This window comes from Monodelphis domestica, chromosome 2, assembly GCF_027887165.1.
Source record: "Monodelphis domestica isolate mMonDom1 chromosome 2, mMonDom1.pri, whole genome shotgun sequence".
In the NCBI taxonomy this organism is placed as follows: domain Eukaryota; kingdom Metazoa; phylum Chordata; class Mammalia; order Didelphimorphia; family Didelphidae; genus Monodelphis; species Monodelphis domestica.
The window spans coordinates 530,220,895-530,237,986 of NC_077228.1; the positions used below are offsets into that span (position 1 = coordinate 530,220,895).

The window sequence follows — 17,092 nt, forward strand, 5'->3', positions numbered from 1 at the left end:
CCCCTTTGCTACATAGATTTCTCTGCACCCAGGATCACTGTATTTTTAAGTTTGAGCCCATTTTCCTCACACATGTGCATTTGGGTCCAAGGTTTGGGGAGGGTAAATGTTTGTCCCGACTGGTTTTCTGTATTTTCTTTCCCCCCCCACCATTTATAAAATCTTTCCAGTTACATGTTTAAACTCTTTTTGACGCTCGTTTTTTGACATTCCTAAATTCAGATTTTCTCTCCTCTTGCCCTGGGCAGGAGGTGAATAATACGATCTAACTTATGGTTGCACTTTCATTTTACTGTCTTCCTAATAAATACTTTTGCTGAAAGCTAATGGAGGCGCTGGGCTGATAGTTACTGAGAAGCACACTGCTGGGGGTTCCCGAAGAAATCCAGACCCGGCGGTGACCTCTGGAATCCCGAGAGTAAGAAGCAAATGCAGCTTCTGGGGCCCCCAGAGCAGGGGAGAAACAGTCCTAAGGGGGTGCCTCTCACGCGGACTAGAGACGGGGTGGAGGGAGGGGTAGTGACTGGGAAGGGCAGACCCTGGCGGACAAGGGACGCTCCGGGTTTTCTCGTCACGACTGACAACAGGGGGCGCCAAGGAGGCGGCAGCGCCTGCGCCTGCGCCTGCGCGGAGGGCCTGGGCCGTCCTCAGGGAAAGCGGCTTTCCATTGGCCGGGCGCATCACATGATGCAGCGGGGTCCATCCGGTTGGCTGCGGTGCTATGGGGGCCGGTTGCTGTGGAGACGGAGCGAAGGGAGGCGGGTGACAGGTCGGTCCCGGCTCGGGCGGCTCCGGGACCTGGAGCAGGAGGAAGAACAGGAGGAGTGGGCCGGGATTGGGACCAGGCCGGGACCGGGTATAGGTGAACGAGGGGACGGGGGGTCGGGGCGGGCAAAGTCATTGAGGTTCGACCCTTCCCCTTTCTGCCAACTCCTCCTCCCCCCTTCAGCTCAGTCTTCTAGCCTTCCCTCTTCTCCCCTGCCCCTCCCTCTCCTCCTGCCCCTCCTGGGAGGTCTTAGACCCCCCCCCTCCTCCCACCTTCCCTTCTCCTCCCTTCCCCTCCCCGCCTCCCGCTCCCAAAGCCTGGGCCCGATCCCCGCCCCCCTCAGGCCCCCTTCACTCCCCACCTCTGGGCCTGCAGCGGCAGGGTGTGGCCGGCCGTCCCAGTGGTCAGAGCCCTCCAATGGGAGCCCTTGGAGCTTGGACCCCGGAGCCCCGGACTCCCCTCCTGCCTTACGCCTCCATGACCTTGGACAAGTGAACGGAGCCTCAGTTTCCCGGGCTGTCAGATGAAAGGGGCGGGGTGCCCAGGGTTCTCCTCAGCCAACCTCAGTCGGGCTTTTCCATCGCAGCAGGAGTTTGGGCTCCCGATGCCCCTTCGTGATCCGGAAGATGCCGGCGGGCGGCGGAGAGCCCCCCTCCAGGAGAGAGTACTTCAAGGATGCCACATTCCCCGCCTCCGACTCTTCCCTCTTCTGCACCTTTGCCACTCCCCTGGCGCAGTTCCGAGAAGAGATCACCTGGCTGCGGCCTCAGGTGAGGGGCTGGCCGGTGGCCTGGCCTCAGTTCAGTTTAGCCCTCGCACTCAGAGCCCTCCGGTGTTCAGTGGCACACAGCAGGCCGAGGGGATGCTCATGGAGAGTCATTGGCCTCAGAAATCGAAGGGATTTTCACATCCCCCTGGGGCCTAACGGCCTGGTGAATGGGATCGCTGAAGCTGGAGATGGGCCGCAAAAAGCCACTAACTGGGCAGAGGTCTCTGTGTGATGCTGGGCCCTGGCTCTGGGGCTTAACAACGGGCATGAAGAAGCTGAGGCTTAGCCAAAGGAAAAGCTTCCTGGGCATGAGAGCAATCCCAGAGTGGCTGGAGGCCTCTGGGAAGGGGCTCCCCCCAGTAGAGGTCTCGCCCAAGGCAGAGGGCTGTTGGTGAGGTTAGCCCTGTTCAGGCAAAGGTGGGCCCCAAAGGTCTTCCAGGTCCTGTCATAAGGTGCTGGGCTTAGATAATCTGCTTCTCAGATGGCTGGTCAGACAGAAGATAAAGCCAGGGACCACAGACACAGTCGTCTGGCCACGTATGTCCCTCCCTAGCTCAAGTCAGGAAGCGTTTATTGAGCACTTACTATGTGCCAGGTGCCAAGCTAGGCATTGAGGAAATGAAGGATAAATAGGAAACGGCCCCAGCTCTCAGGGTGCTCACTGAGGCCTCTGACAGAACTGTAAGCACCCTGCGAGCAGGGAGCCGGCTCTGCTGCCCCATTGTCGACGTGTGGAGGGCCAGGCCTTCCTCCTCTGGGCACTACAAAGGGCGAAAGGCCCCAAGAAGGCAGGGTTGGCTGCTGATCTGTTTGCGCTGGCCTCCATGCACGCCACCGGCGGCCTAGGCCCCCCCATGCTGTGTTCCGTGGCCTCATTTCTCAGCCATTGGATTCAGGCAGCGCTGGCTCGTTATTTGCATCTCGTGGTTTTGTTCCTGTTGCGGGTGTTTCGACGGGGCTTTTCTAACTGGCTGTTAATTTGTATGGAGTTGTTCCATCTTTACATCTCTGTTGTGAGTGTCTGGAGGTCAAGGGTCACATGCCCTCCAGGACTGGAGATACTTGGGGAAATGTGGCCTGGAGCCCTGCTGTCTAGTTATGACCTAACAGGGAACAGTTTTTCTTTATTTTAGGAAATTTGTTCCACTCCTCGCTTGTTCCCAGATAACCCCCAGGAAGGCCAGATAAAACAAGGGATTCTGGGAGACTGCTGGTTCCTTTGTGCCTGTGCAGCCCTCCAGAAGAGCAAACACCTCCTTGATCAGGTAAGGGGGCCGGAAAGGCCCGGCTGCTTCTGCTCTGTTTCTCAGCGGCACCCAGGAAGCCTTTCAGAAAGCTGTCGAGGAAGCAAACAGTGGCAGGAAGTTGGGGGAGGCCATCAAAGCTTTGGCTGTTTCAGGCATCTCTGTTATAGCTTCTCAGGATGGTTAGTCGGTCAAAACTGTGAAGACCTGCCAAGTGGTGTCAGTCAGGGGGGTCGAAAAGCAGAGGCACAAACCGCTTGTTTCTTCTTTACCAGCTGAAGGGGATGCCCCTTGCCTGCTGGCTTAATTAGATCCAGTTGATTTCTGGGCCATTCTGGCACCTCCGGAGCCTGACGGTGCCCTTGGGGACTTACAGTTAACGAAGTACAGCTGTTCTTCATATTTGAAAAAGAGCAGAACTTGTTATTCCCTGCTGTCTCCTCACACAGCCGGGGGACTGTGGATGTCTGTGGTCCCCGGTGAGTCAGCTCTACGGGCACAGATGGGCTTTGGAGGATCTCAGAGATCCCCCACCGAGCTTTGCATCAGTGTCCAGTGACAGTCATCCTGCCCCCCTTCACCCCAGATACGGGGTGCCATTGCCCAAGCCTTTGACAGGTAACCTGTTGGCTTAGACATTGATTGGCTAACATTCCTGAAGCCAGGAAGGCAGCACAGCCGTAGCCTGGGGCCGTGCCCAGGGACTTGCCCCCTGAAGTCAGAAATGTGCAAGGCAGCGAAGGCTGTGTTTGCGCTCAGGTTGGTTCAGAGACTTTTTCTGACAGTGGAAGGTGACAGGAGGACCCTGGGCTGTTGGCCCACTTGATCTGATCCCGAAGTCTTTGACTGAAAAGCTGTTTTCATTTTCATGGTTTATTAAACTTCCCAGGGTCCCCGGCAGCCCTCGAAGACACAGCCAGTCTAGTCTGCATCTATGGAGGGAGTTTCCACACTGGGTCTTCCCATTTTGATGAACTCCCCTTTCCAAGCACTAACAATGTCCAAAATACTGAGAGATGCATTTGTCTCTCTCTTAGAGTGTGCTTAGAATAGTTGTCTTGTGGACAGGCTCTGGTAAAGAGCCCCGGGTATAGCGGCCGTCTCCAAGACATGATCTTGTTTTCTCTGTTACGACTTCCCACCAACACTCTCTCTCCTTGGCAGGTGATTCCTCCGGGACAGCCCAGCTGGCCAGATCTAGCCTATCGTGGGTGCTTCACCTGTCGGGTGTGGCAGTTTGGAGAGTGGGTGGAGGTGACCGTGGATGACCGCCTGCCTTGCCTTGGGGGACGACTGTGCTTTTCCCAGTGTCAGACTGAAGATGTGTTCTGGCTCCCCTTGCTGGAAAAGGTGTATGCCAAGTACGTGTGCCAGTGCCCAGGCCCTGTCGGAAGGGTGGGGGAGAGGAGCCCAGAGCCTCTCAGGGCTGCCTTAGGGAGGTGCCCCTTTCTTCTGCTTGGCAACAGAAGCCCATTGGAGCCTCAAGAACCCTGGAGACCGGCGCGGCCTCTTCTGTCCTCCTCTGTCCACAGAAGGGGCAGCCTCTGCTCTCCCTTGTCCATGTCTGCCAACCACCTCGGCAGTATTGATCTGAAAGGGAGAGGGTTATAGAAAGTCCTTATCTGCCTGTTTGTCCTCGTTGTGGATTCTTATTGATTGGGATGACTCGGGCAAACAGTGAAATGCATTTCCGTCCCATAGTAACAATGATAGCGACAGCCGCCATTGAAGTAGCGCTTGAAGGCCATCGATGCTAGCTCGTGTCAGCTTTTATGAGTGTGCAGGTCAGCTAGAGCAGGATGAATCAAGAGCCTCCCACCTGTTCTTGGCCAGGCTGACCTGGGTGAGGCGCAGGCACTTTTGTTCCCCCTTCCTTGGATCCGATGGGCTTTTTCCCTGGAAAAGGGGACTGGATGGACATGGACAGATAGGAAGTGGCTGGCTCTTGGAAATGCAAAGCTGTGCCTGGAGAGAGGCAGGAATGATGGGGGGAGTGTGAGCAGACAGTGAGTAGAATATGGCTAGTTGCTGCGCAGGAAACCAGAAAGCTTTCTGCCTCGGTGCAGAGGGGAGTAGGAAGCCAAGAGAGGGAAAGAGGAGTTAAGCAGGTGCAGTGGGGAGGGGGGAAGAGGACCTCCTGTGGGTGTAAATAAGGGATTCAGGTAATAGGGCCTAGATGTATTGTTGTTATGGTTGTGCTTTCCTAGGGTGTACGGTTCCTATGAACATCTGTGGGCAGGGCAGGTGGCAGATGCCTTGGTGGATCTAACTGGAGGGCTGGCAGAAAGGTGGAGCCTGAAGGAGCCAGGAAGAAACAATGACAAGCCAAGCAGCCTCAGCAACGTGGAGCAGAGGACCTTCCGCAAGCTGCTGGACCTCAAGGACCAGTGTGTGATAAGCTGCTCAGTGCTCAGCTCCAGAGAAGGTAATGTGGGCCCAGGCCCTGGCTCAGACGCCCTGGTGGGGCCATCACATCTGCCCTGAGCCCTTTCCTCTTTAGAACCTGGTTTTCCTTGTATCTTGGAGGCTTTCACCAGCCAGGAACAAAAGAAAAATGAAGAAGGCATGTATTATGTCTTAGTCTGCATTGCGCTTACATTGGTTCTTTCTCTGGGGGCAGAGAGGATTTTTCATCATGAGCCCTTGGGAATTTTCTTGGATCATTGTACTGCTAAGATTAGCAAAGTCATGCACAATTGTTCCTCATACAGGATTGCTGTTAACGTGTATGACGTTCTGGTTTTGCTTACTTCAATCTGCATCAGTTCATGGAGGTCTTTCCAGGTTTTCTGAAATCATCCTTTCTTATAGCACAGTAGTATTCCATCACCAACAGATACCACAACTTGTCCAGCCATTCCCCAATTGATGGACATCCCCATAATTTCCAATTCTTTGCAACCACAAAAAAAAAGCTGCTATAAATATGTTTGTACAAGTAGGTTCTTTTCCCTTTTTAAAAAAATTTCTAGTTGTGGTTTTGATGATCAGAGGGTAAGTACAGTTTTAAAGTCCTTTGGGCATAGTTCCAAATCACCTTCTAGAATGCATGGATCAGTTCATAGCTCCGCCAACAATGCATTAGTATCCTGATTTTGTCACATCCCCTCTAGCACTTTCCTTTACTGTCATATGAGCCAGGCTGATGGATAGGAAGTGGTACCTGGGAACTATTTGTATTTGCATTTATGTAATTAGTAGTGATTTAGAACATCTTTTCAATTGCCTTGATTGCATCATCTGAGACCTGCCCATTCTTATCCTTTGACCATTTATCAGTTGGGGAATGGCTAGTATTCTTATACTTGTGACTCAGTTTTCTATATATTTGAGTAAGGGGGCCTTTTCCAGAGGCACTTGGGATAAACATTTTCCCCAGGTATTGTTCCCCTTCTGATCTTGGTCGCATTGGCTTTGTTTGTGCAAAGACTTTTACATTTAACATAATCCAAATCCTTATTATCTCCAAGCTGATGCCCCCTTTTCACTCCCACCAGGTACTCTCTCCCATTTCCCCTGTCTTTTTCCTGTCCTTTCCCTTTAAGACTCCCTTTATGGTACTGTTAATGTCAGTGCTTTCCCAGGCACCAATAGACCCAAGTGTAAACTAAAAAAGTAGGACAGACCATGTGGACTCTTCTTCTTTTTTAAACCCTCACCTTCCATCTTGGAATCAATCCTGTGTATTGGCTCCAAGGCAGAAGAGCAGTAAGGGCTAGGCAATGGGGGTGAAGTGACTTGCCCAGGGTCACCCAGCTGGGAAGTGTCTGAGACCAAATTTGAACCTAGGACCTCCCATCTCTAAGCCTGACTCTCCATCCACTGAGCTACCCAGCTTCCCCCTTGGACTCTTCTTTCAAATCTAAACCAAAGTCAAACTTTTAGCCTGTTCAAGCTTGGAGAGTCCTCCTTTTGTACCACCTTCACCATGTCCATTTTCAGGAATTCCTCATCAGCACAGGAAATTCATGGCCTTGAGTCACCCTGCAATCCACAGTGACTTGAAGGGTGGAAGGATTTGGCTACATGGTTAACCTTCTGAAAAAAAAAAAAGAAGGATTGAGGAATGTTTCCCAGTCACTCCTCTGCTTAGTTCCTGGGGAAGGGGCTTCTGGGAAACGGCTGATGGCAATGGACCCATTGGCATGAAAGCCCTGCCCTCATTCCTTCAAGGCCTTAGAGAGAGAGAGAGAGAGAGAGAGAGAGAGAGAGAGAGAGAGAGAGAGAGAGAGAGAGAGAGAGAGAGAGAGAGAGAGAGGGAGAGAGAGAGAGAGAGAGAGAGAGAGAGAGAGAGAGAGAGAGAGAGAGAGAGAGAGAGAGAGAGAGAGAGAGGGAGAGAGAGAGAGGGAGAGACAGAGAGAGAGACAGAGAGAGGGAGAGAGAGAGAGAGAGAGAGAGACAGACAGACAGACAGACAGACAGACAGACAGACAGACAGACAGACAGACAGAGAATCTAGGCAGCAGTTGTTAAGTGAAGTTGACCAGCATCTGGGCTGTGTCCATGCCACATCCCAGCAGAGCTCTCAAGGTAGCTGGGTCATCAGCACCCAGGATGAAGCACCTTCCGTGGTGGGAACCCTTGGTTGGGGTCAGGCTCATGACTCCCTCATCACTCACCCAGTGACTGACTGTTTTGCCTTGAGTAGGTGCCAGTGAATTGGGGGAGTTTCACGCCTTCATCATCTCAGATGTGCGGGAGCTCCACAGCAGCTCAGGCAGGGAGATGCTTCTGCTCCGGATTCTGAACCCGTGGGGTCGGCGGTGCTGGCAAGGGCCCTGGAGAGAAGGGTGAGTGGCCTAGGCAGGGGCTGGGCAGCCCGAGGAGCCATGGCACGCTTCTGAATCTTGTGAGGGATGAGACCTGAGAGACAACAATAGTGGCTTCCTCCAGGATTTTGTAAGGATCCAATCGGATTACATTTATTAAGCCCTCTGCAAACCCTCCAGCACTTCATCACTTGATCAGTGGCCTGTGATCACTGGCTAGCTCTTACTGACCACTTCTATCTCGCATGGGGCCAGGGGACTCACCCTCCCCAGGGTCCAGCATGGGCTGCGTCACCCACGTGATGGTGGGACCTTAGGCAAATCCTCTCACTTCTGTGGGCCTCATTTCTCGTTGGACAGAAATCATACTTGCACTAACAACTTCATGAGGCTGCTGGTGGCAAATGATAAACGTGGACTCTCGGGGGGTAGAGTGGCTCCTTCCTGAAGCCCTGTGCCAGGAAGAAGAGCAGCATTTGGATGCCCTCCCTGTCGGTGCCCCTCAGAGATTCCCAGCAGGTGTCGTGTTAATCCAGCCCCCGTAGGAGAGGTCTTCATCACTGAAGAGGGCAAGACGTGAGGATGACTTGGGCATGGGACGATGTATGTGGCCAGGAACTCCCAGGCGCCGGAGAGCCCTTTCTGGAGGAGGATGCCAGTTTTTCCTCTGGGGTGCTAGTGGGCTCGTCGCATTGGCGCTGGCCCTCTCCTTTGTGGCTTGGTGAGCCGCTCTCCGGCAGTCAGGTGCAGAGACTTCAAACGCGGCCTAACCCGGCTTGGGTCTCTCTTGCCAGGGGTGAAGGATGGAGCCAGTTAGATCCAGCGGATGCTTCCGAACTCTCATCCCAGCTCCAGGAAGGCGAATTTTGGGTTGAAGAGGAGGAGTTTATCAGGGAGTTTGATGAGATCACTATCAGCTATCCAGTCACCAAGGAGGGCCACCTGCAGAGCCTCTACACTGGTAGGTTGTGGGTCGGGACCGACTTGCTCCAATGGGAAGGGCCTCTCAGACTCGGGACTCCAAGGAGGTCGCCCTGGAGGCTTAGTAGAAAAGGTCCAGGGGCCTCAGTAGTGCACCTGTAGTCAGCTGAAGAGAGGGCGGCTCAGCAGCCCCGAAGTCTGCCCGAGTTTTGCCTTGGCCTTGTATGTCCCCGACCAGCTTGTGCCTCCATTTTGCTCCTGTGATGCAGAAGGGCTGTTTCCTTCTGCTTTCATGTAGCCACCGAAAGAGAAATGAGATTGCCTCGGCCAGAATTCCTTGTTGTCATCCTTACTGGGGCCACTACTACAGCCTCCATCTGGGACTGATCACCTTCCCTTGAGCACAAAGAGAGAGCAGGGCCGGCGGGCGGCTTTGCTTTCCGGAGGCTGACATGCTCTGTGTGTTTTTGTACCAGCCACCGTGTTACGTCACACTCAGAAGCTGCTCGGGGCCTGGGTCAAAGGGCAGTCTGCAGGAGGTTGCCGTAACAACAGCAGCTTCCCTAGCAACCCCAAATTCTGGCTGCGGGTCCTGGAACCAAGTGAAGTATGCATTGCCCTCCTGCAGAGACCGCGAGTGTGCCAGGCCGACTGGGCCGGCAGGATCCTGGCCCCGACTGCAAGCAGAGAGAGCAGACCAGCCCTGAGCCCGCCAGGCTTCCCAGGGAAGGATTATCAAGCAGTGGGACTCCACGTGTGGAAGGTAACAAGCACGGGGAGAGGAGGGACAAGGGGGAAACCCAAGGCCTTTGGCCGCGTAGCCTGCATAAAGCCCGGTGCGTGGCCAGAGGTGACCGGAGGGACTGCACCGAACTGGAAACTGCGGTCTGCCTCCCCTTGTCAGCCAGCAGGCTTCTGGACCCCTGCTCGGGAAGTGGCGTCCAGCTGGCCCAAAGGGGATGGGGGGGGAGGAACAAGTCCGAAAAGTCCTTCTGGGGCAATGGCTACACCACTAGAAAGAAGGCTCGTCTGGCTAGTGCAAGGGGCCTGGCCTGTGTGCAGAGGTGATGCGGCCTGTCCAGGGGGCACCCAGGACTCTATCTCCATCCGGGTCACTGGTGCTGACCAGAAGACACCCCTGGGAGCTGGGAGGGAGCAGAGAGGAGGCCCGGCCCCTGGTTGTTGAGGGGTGTCGGGCAGCTGGTTTCACTTCTCGGGGAAAGTCACTTTTGAGACTTGTTGAGGGGCCACCATCTATAGGCTGTGCCACTCGTGGTCAGCTCTGCAGAAGCAGCAAGCTGTCCCATTCTCACGTGCTTGAGGAGGTCACCTGAGGCCCAAAGAGCCTTCGCTTCCCTTTGGCGGACCTGGCGGGCTGAGCCCCCTGCAGCTGCTCCCCGGGGCATGAAGAGGCTTGGGCAGCCGAGCGGGGCAGGGCTCCCGGAGCTTCTCCCGCCAGGCCCCCTTGTCTTTGTGGAAACTGCAGGAAGGAAGGCAGATCTCAAAGGGATGGGGGGATGATGGGGCCTAGGCAAGCCCCCAAGAAATGGGGCGGGGGTGGGGAACGCTTCCCAGCGTCTCTCTGACTGGTTTCATTTCCTGAACCCTGAAAGTCCACCAAGGTCCTGGATGGTATTGGGGTGAGCCACGGTTCCTTAGGTTGCTCATCAGCCCTGCAGGGCAGCAGCCCAGGGAGCTGCGGGCGGCTGGCAGGATATAGGGGGGAGGGTGTCCCCGTCCCAACCGAGGGAAGCGGGTAACGCCTCTGGACTCTTCTCACAGTGGTCCCTTTCCCAGAGTTTCTCCCTCGGGCTCCATGGACAATAGTACAGGAAGCCGTGAATCTCTGTCCTGGAGCCCTCCTCGAAGGCCTTGACCTTGGCTATGGGTCTCCTCTGTCCAGATAACATCCATTGATCTCAGGGGTCCTTCCTAGAGGCTCCTAGGGGTGGAGCAGCTCAGTCGGATGAGTGCCCGGGGCCTGGGTATCTTCAGGTGGCTCCTGAATGCGAGAGTCGAGCAGCAGTGGAGGGAGGGGGCTGAATGTTCCCCTTTTTTAAATCTTGCAGGTAGAGAAGAAGCGGGTCAATCTGCTGGGGGTCCTTTCTGCCCCGCCTGTGGCAGGCACTGCCTGCCATGCTTATGACCGGGAAGTCCATATGCGCTGTGCCCTCTCTCCGGGCTACTACTTGGTGGTCCCCAGCACCTTCCTGAAGGACGCCGCCGGGCACTTCCTCCTGAGAGTGTTTTCTAGCGGCAGGATCTCTCTCAGGTGAGAGGAAGGGAGAGCCTGGGCTCAGCACCCTTAGCCAGACCAGGGCCCAGGAGCAGGGAAAGGTCCTGCCGAGGACAGTGAGCCCATGGGCGCTGGGGTGAGCGAAGAAGCCGCTTTCCTGGGGACTTGGTCCGATGCCAGGCAACCTGTCTTGATCATGCTCTGGGCAGCTGAGGAAGCCCCTGCCTTGTCTGTCCTCATGCCACGTCCTTCTCTTCCTGGGCAGTGAAATCAAGGAAATCAAGGCAGCCTCCAGCAGCGCCTCTGCCCCTGAAGACCTTGCTGCTGGCGAGTGGGAGACCGTGCAGCTGAAGGGACATTGGAGACGGGGCCAGACTGCGGGCGGCAGCAGGAACTTCCCATCCTATCCCAGCAATCCGTGCTTCCCCCTCTCGGTCCCCCTGGGCACGGGGCCCCGCTGCATCCGAGTCACATTGCGCCAGCACTGCCAGGACAGGGAGTGTCACCCCATTGGCTTCCACATTTTCCAGGTAGGCTTCCTCTTCTGTTAGGTTTTTGTTTTTCAAACCCTTACTCTTCCATCTTCCAGTTGGTACTATGTGACAGTTCCAAGACAGAAGAGCAGTAAGGGCTAGGCCATGGGGGTGAAGTGACTTGCTCAAGGTCACATAGCTAGGAAGAGTTGGAGGCCAGATTTGAACCCAGGACCTCCCACCTCTAGGCCTGGCTCACAGAGCTACCTGGCTGCCTTCTCTGTTAAGCTTATTGAAAGCTGAGGGGATCCTTGCTCTGGGTATGGCCTAAGGCAGCATTGGCTAAACTTTTAGAGACTGCGTGCCCAAATTGCACTTTCAAGTTGCCTGTGGGCCCTGCATTACTCCAGAGAGTGGAGGGAGGAAGTGCTAGACTTGGGCAGCTGGACAGAGGGGTGGGACATGAGAGGGGGAGGGGAGAAGCTCCCTCTGGACCACGGGGGCACGCATGCCTTGCCTTCGCCAACACAGGCCTAAAGTCTCCAGGTCTCACTGACACAGCAGAAGAGGGGGCAGGAATGCTTTAGAGGGAGGCAAGTCTTCCTGTCTGGGGGAAGGCAAGACCCATGAGAAGCCGTCCCTCGGCTTTGTGGAGGCCATCCCTGTGCCCAGGGAGCCCAGAGAGGCCTGGGAGTCTGGGGACATTCTCTGCCATCCCAGTGGATTGGGATTTCTGAGTAATGACTGGTGTGGAGTCAGGGAGATGGATGCCCTGGGCCAGGGTTGCCATTAGTGTGCTGAGGGATCGGGACAAGACCAGGCTCGCCGGGGTTATCCTGTGCCGGGAAACCGTGAGGCCAGAGTTGAGGTTGGGAGTTCCGGCCCAGGCAGGCTGTGGGAGCCCCTCCAGACCTTCCCCACAGAAGACCCCTATTCCAGGGGTCCTCTGGGCCCTCTTTCCCCTCTGTGTGCCAGCCCGTTTGTCCTGAGCATCCTGCCTTTAGTGGGCAGCATTCCCTTCCCTGAAGCTCAGAGAGCTTTTGGCATAAGGCTCGTGGGAGGTAATGCCATAGGATTTTTCCCCTCCTCTGGACTCGGTATCTGAGGAGCAGACTGCTCCTGAGAGAAGTCAGAAGGTTGGAGGCAGGCAGAAGGCTCCAGTTCAAATCCTGGCTCACACCTGTCTGGGCTTCAGAGCCTCAGATGGGTCCCCAGTAAGAGAGGCAGGAACCCAGACAGGTCACGTCTGCGTGGCCTTTGCCCAGACCGTCCCGCAGGCCTGGAACACGGCCCTCCTCCCCGCTGCCTCCCAGAATCCCTCAGCCATCCCCTCCCGCGTGCGGTACTTTCCGAGTCCTTCCCTGTTAGCACCTTCCTTCCTCCCCACAAGGTAAGCATGTTGTCTGGGTGGCTCGTCTCCCCTGGGGAGGGAAGAGACGTCTTTGTCTTTGGATCCGCAGTGACTGATAGAGAGGAGACCCCGTCTGCTAGCCAGCCCTCTTTGTGGTCCAGAAAACCAGAAAAGGCACAGGCCGGGCCCTTCAGGATGCCATGAATCCGAGGAGGGAAATGCCTCGAGATGCCCAGTGCCCACTGCTCTCGGGGCATCTCCCCAGCCCAGGTTTATCCATACAGTTCCTGAGCATTCACGTGAGTGTGTTATGTTGCTAGTGAGTATTCCTGACCCCAGCCATGGAGGCCGCAGGACCTTGAGGGACCCCCTCCGGTACATTTGGTTGGAGATGGCCTGCGGGCCACCAGGGTGGTGGGGCCAGGCCTGGAGATACAGATCTGGAAGACTCTCACCTCAGAAATCAGCCCTGAGCCCTTCCCAGAGGCCATGGCAGCTACTACAGGCCTTCTCCAGGAGCAGAGCAGGGACGAGAAGACCCCAATCTGTATCTGTGGCAACAGGATGGCTGAGTGGGCTGCCAGCGGGTGGCTTCTTGTTGGCTCTCATCAAGCGAGTGGGCACAAGGGAAGCAGCCCTGAGGGAGCTTAGGGCTGGCACCCTGTAGGAATGAGAAAGGCTTCAGGGGCAGGCAGGGTCCCCACAGCCTGTCGGGCTTCCGGGGGAAGCAGCTTCTACCAAAAACACGTCCGCAGCCCATTCCAGACAGAGAGATGCAGGGCCTGCGTTTGAGGAGCCGACTTAAGGCCACAAAGGATCGATTCTTTCCACAGAGGAGTTTAAACCAACAGGCGGCCGCCTTCTCTCTGCCTCTCCTTAGATGCCAGTGAGTGGCTGGCCTCGGGGGGCTTCCTCCCTGCTCCACCTGGAGCCCCTGCTCAGCTGTGTACCTCATCGCTATGCCCAGGAAGTGAGCCAAATGTGTCGCCTCTCTGCGGGCAACTACAGGATCGTGCCGTCCACCTACCTGCCTGACACCGAGGGGGACTTCACCATCATCATAGCGACTCAGATAGACAGGTGCGAGTCCCCAGAGGCAGCCTGGCCTCGTGCCCACAACTGCAGCTGCTAGGATGGGGTTCTGGGCACAGTTCTCCCCCTCTGTGCCCCCACCTGCTGGTGGGCTCAGGTGCCACTGGCCTGGCTCGCCAAGGCCCTGCTCTGGCAGATGTGTCAGATGGGCGGGTTCCACGGGTGAGTCCAATGGAAGGTGGGAGACCATTTCAGGACCATCATGCCTAGCTTTGGGCTGACCCTGGGCAGAGCTGAAGCGGGTATCGGGGCAGGGAAGGAGTGCCCATCGCAGGGGGCCATGGTGGTGCTTCCCTTGACCCTGCAGCCTAGGAGCCCTGCACATTGCTCCTGCCGTGGGTGATGTAGGCTGTCTCCTGACCCACCTTCCTCCTCATCCCCCTTTGTAGGAGGCCTATTCGGAGCCAGGAGACCCTGGGGCAGCTCCTACAGGAGGTAGGTGTGCTCACAAAGGATTCTGGGATGGGCTGAGTCTTGGCCCATGGGCAGGGCATAAAGCTGCTCTGCTGGGGTGACCTGCTGCAGACCGGACCTCATCCACTGAGGATGGAGTCTCCCCTTGGCACGTGGGGCTTCTGGGGCCCCTTAGCAGGACCCTGACATTGGCAAGGAGACAGGATTTAGAGAGAGCCGCAGGATCCAGAGTGCCTCCTGACCCTGGCACCTTGTAGAGGGAGGGAGCAAGGGCTGCCCGCCGGCTGTCTGACAGTCACCCGTAACTGCCTTTGGCCCTCACTGCCACTGCGGGTACAGCACCACTGGAAGAGGCGGCCTCCTAAGGGCTATGGAAGTACTGTCTGCGGCCTAGAGGGAGGAGATGGGCGGCCCAGGCCCTCGTGTCTGGCACAGATGCGGCCTTTCAGCTTCTGAAGGAGCTGGGCTGGCACCGCACCGGCCTCCTCCCCAGGGACGGTGGTGCCTCTCCACTGAATTTGTATTTCCGGAGGCGTTTCTCCAGGACCTACATCTCACCTTCCTGCAGCCTGTACCCGAGGCGGAGGGGAGCTCTTTGGTCTCTCCTTCACCCTGTTGGCCCTACTTTGGGATAATACGAGGACAGAGGCAGGGCTAGAAAGTTGTGGGGGTTCCTGCAGATGCCAGGCAGAGGTGGGACACCTTTTCTCTTAAGCCACCCATAATAAAAAAAAAGCAAAGAACACGCTTAGCCTGGGGTCTGTAAAAGCCTTGACGCACTGACCAGCGGTGTTGTCCCCCCTTGTAGGTCTCCTTCACAGCAGTGATGAAAAGATAACTGGAAATGCCCCACACGAGAGCATCCAGGTAGCGAACAACGAGACCCCGGAGATGGCCGGACCGCTCTCGGCTAGGGCCACTGCCTGGTGGCCCAGCTCTTCTCCTGTCTGCCCAGGTGCTCCACCATCAGACCCACCAACACTGCTGATACCTCATTTCTTCCCTTGGTCCCGATGGCCAGCTTTATAGGAACCTCATCAGCCTTGACTGTGACGTGGCGCTTCTTAAAGAAAAACTTGGGCTTGTGGGAAGCCAGAAAAGTCATCCCCCCCCCCCCCCCACGGATGCAGGGCTCCAGGCTCCAAGTCGCTGCCTGAGGGGGAAAGTGGTGAGGACTGTGGGGAGAGTTTGGGGTTGAGAAGTAGGTGCCTGGATGGAGGCTAGGAGGGACCTTGGGGAGTCACGTTAACTCGGAAGTGGCCGCTTTCCCAGGGAGGGAGGAGATGATGTGAAGTTTGAACCGGGGCCTCCAGCTCCGCATCCAGCACTTGGCACATCCAGAACAAGGCTCAGCCCAGAAGGATGGTTCCAGAATCGAGGCCGCTCAGACCGAGGCAACAAGAAGGGTTGTTGGGAATTGATTCAAGCCCTGTTAGGGAGGAACGGAAGATCCCAGCAGGGAGGTGGCCTCCACTGCCCACGCCTGGCTTTCTCTGTCAAGGACGAGCACAGAAGGGAACTGGACCGGGGCCTTTGGCTTCCCACAGTGAGCTCGAGTCCCGCGGCCCAGACGAGCTACCTCATGAGTCAGTGTGGGTCGTCTTGGAGCGCTTTGGAGAAGGGAAACTGGATTTTCAAAATGGAGAACAGAGTAGAGCCTTCTTGGCACTTACTCGTGGGTGGCTCGTGAGGACGGGTCGCTCAGCACCTGAAGGACGTTGTCAGGAGCGGTCATTCGGCTCAGCAGACATTTATTAAGTGCCCAGTTTGTGCGGGGACATCTGCTGGGCACTGGGGATAAAAAGACAAGGAAATGGGCCCAGCCCTCAAGAACTGACTTCTTGGGGGAGCCAAAGCCCAAGAATATACCAGGTGCTCAGAGGACAAGGACAAGAACGTGAACAGCCCGGAGGAGGTGAGGATTGGGGTTCAGAGAGGAGGGAACCCCTGAGCCTCGAATGGAGCAGTGGGCAGAAGTTGAAGAGAGAAATAAGGAAAAACCGCTGCTCAGTGGGAGCTGGCCAAGGGGGTGACAGGGTGCCCTGGGAGGTAGAAGGGTCTCTGGCCCTCGAGGCTTCACTCAAACGTGTCTTGGGGCCCAGGAATCCGTCGGTCTGGCCAGCCCCTGTGGTCTCTCCCAGCTTGAGACTGAGTGAATCCAATTCTCAGTGAGGCAAGAGTCTTTCAAGGACTTGTGACGTTCACTGGTGCGGGTCCTTGTCACAGATGCAGATTGCAGCCCATCTCGACCAGTGTCTCCCACGGTGACCCAGGGGTGCAGCGAGGCTAAGGGACAGGCCCTCTGGTTGTGTCACAGTACGAGCCAGGGCTTCCAGACTCCGGCACTGCCTCTCCTGACCATCCGCCGAATTCAGAGATGCCCTCGCGTCAGGAAATGGATTCTAAAGCTGTTTCTTATGGGAAACATTTTTAAGATTGTAATTTTCGTAATAAACATGTCAATACAAAACTCTTCGAAGTTGCCGTGACACTGCTTGTTAGTGGAACTGCACATTGTTTTGACCCCGATTTTAAAGAATGGCCGGGTTTAAACTCGGGAGTTCAGCCCTCGCTGCAAGAAAAGCTCAACCTGAGTTCTCGGGAGTGGGGTGTGGGCCGGGTGGGTCCCTGGGCTCACTCTGACTCTCTGTGCAGAGACATGTTCTTCCAAGTATCTACCTCCGAACTAATTCAGCAGCAAAATGGCAAAATGAAAGGGCCCTTCCCTCAAGCAGCTTCCAGTCACTGGAAGGGAACACCCCATACCCAGAGAAGCAAATAGACAGTAATCTCAGTGAGGGAGGGGCGAGAGCCGCAGTCTGAGGTTCAGGGGGGAGCTGGCCCTTGCGCCTGGAGCCTGGGATGCCAGCAGGCAAGACTGGAGTCAGTACAGCCCAGCTCTCCCACAACTGCTCTAGCAAATCTAGGGATGAACTATAGTCGAGACAGTTGGACAATCTGGGTCTTTGCCAAAAAGCAGCTTGGAAAGCTTTGGGGCACTTAGGGAAGGAGTCGAGTCAGAAAAGTCCCACTGAGAAGCTCAGCACGTAAAGGCTT

The 17,092-nt window shown here is 56.1% G+C and overlaps 1 protein-coding gene across 7 annotated transcripts; it reads left to right on the forward strand.

Moving 5' to 3' along the window:
* Positions 1–697: 697 nt before the first annotated feature.
* Positions 698–16,505, forward strand: CAPN10 (calpain 10). Of its 7 annotated transcripts, XR_008916886.1 has the most exons (14): positions 707–862; positions 1,356–1,536; positions 2,669–2,800; positions 3,944–4,140; positions 4,987–5,204; positions 7,428–7,569; positions 8,343–8,509; positions 8,946–9,232; positions 10,539–10,741; positions 10,971–11,235; positions 13,410–13,609; positions 14,011–14,056; positions 14,844–15,950; positions 16,262–16,505. XR_008916886.1 is itself a non-coding variant. In XM_007486086.3 (13 exons), the coding sequence occupies exons 2-13, from the start codon at positions 1,393–1,395 to the stop codon at positions 14,871–14,873; spliced, it is 2,031 nt and encodes a 676-aa protein (XP_007486148.2). In that variant the 5' UTR covers positions 698–862; positions 1,356–1,392; the 3' UTR covers positions 14,874–16,505. The 7 variants fall into 7 exon arrangements, 5 of the variants coding, with proteins under 5 accessions (XP_007486148.2, XP_007486147.2, XP_007486149.2 ...); XM_007486086.3 differs by having other exon boundaries at positions 698–862; positions 14,844–16,505; XM_007486085.3 differs by having other exon boundaries at positions 700–862; positions 1,353–1,536; positions 14,844–16,505.
* The last annotated feature ends 587 nt before the right edge of the window (positions 16,506–17,092 follow it).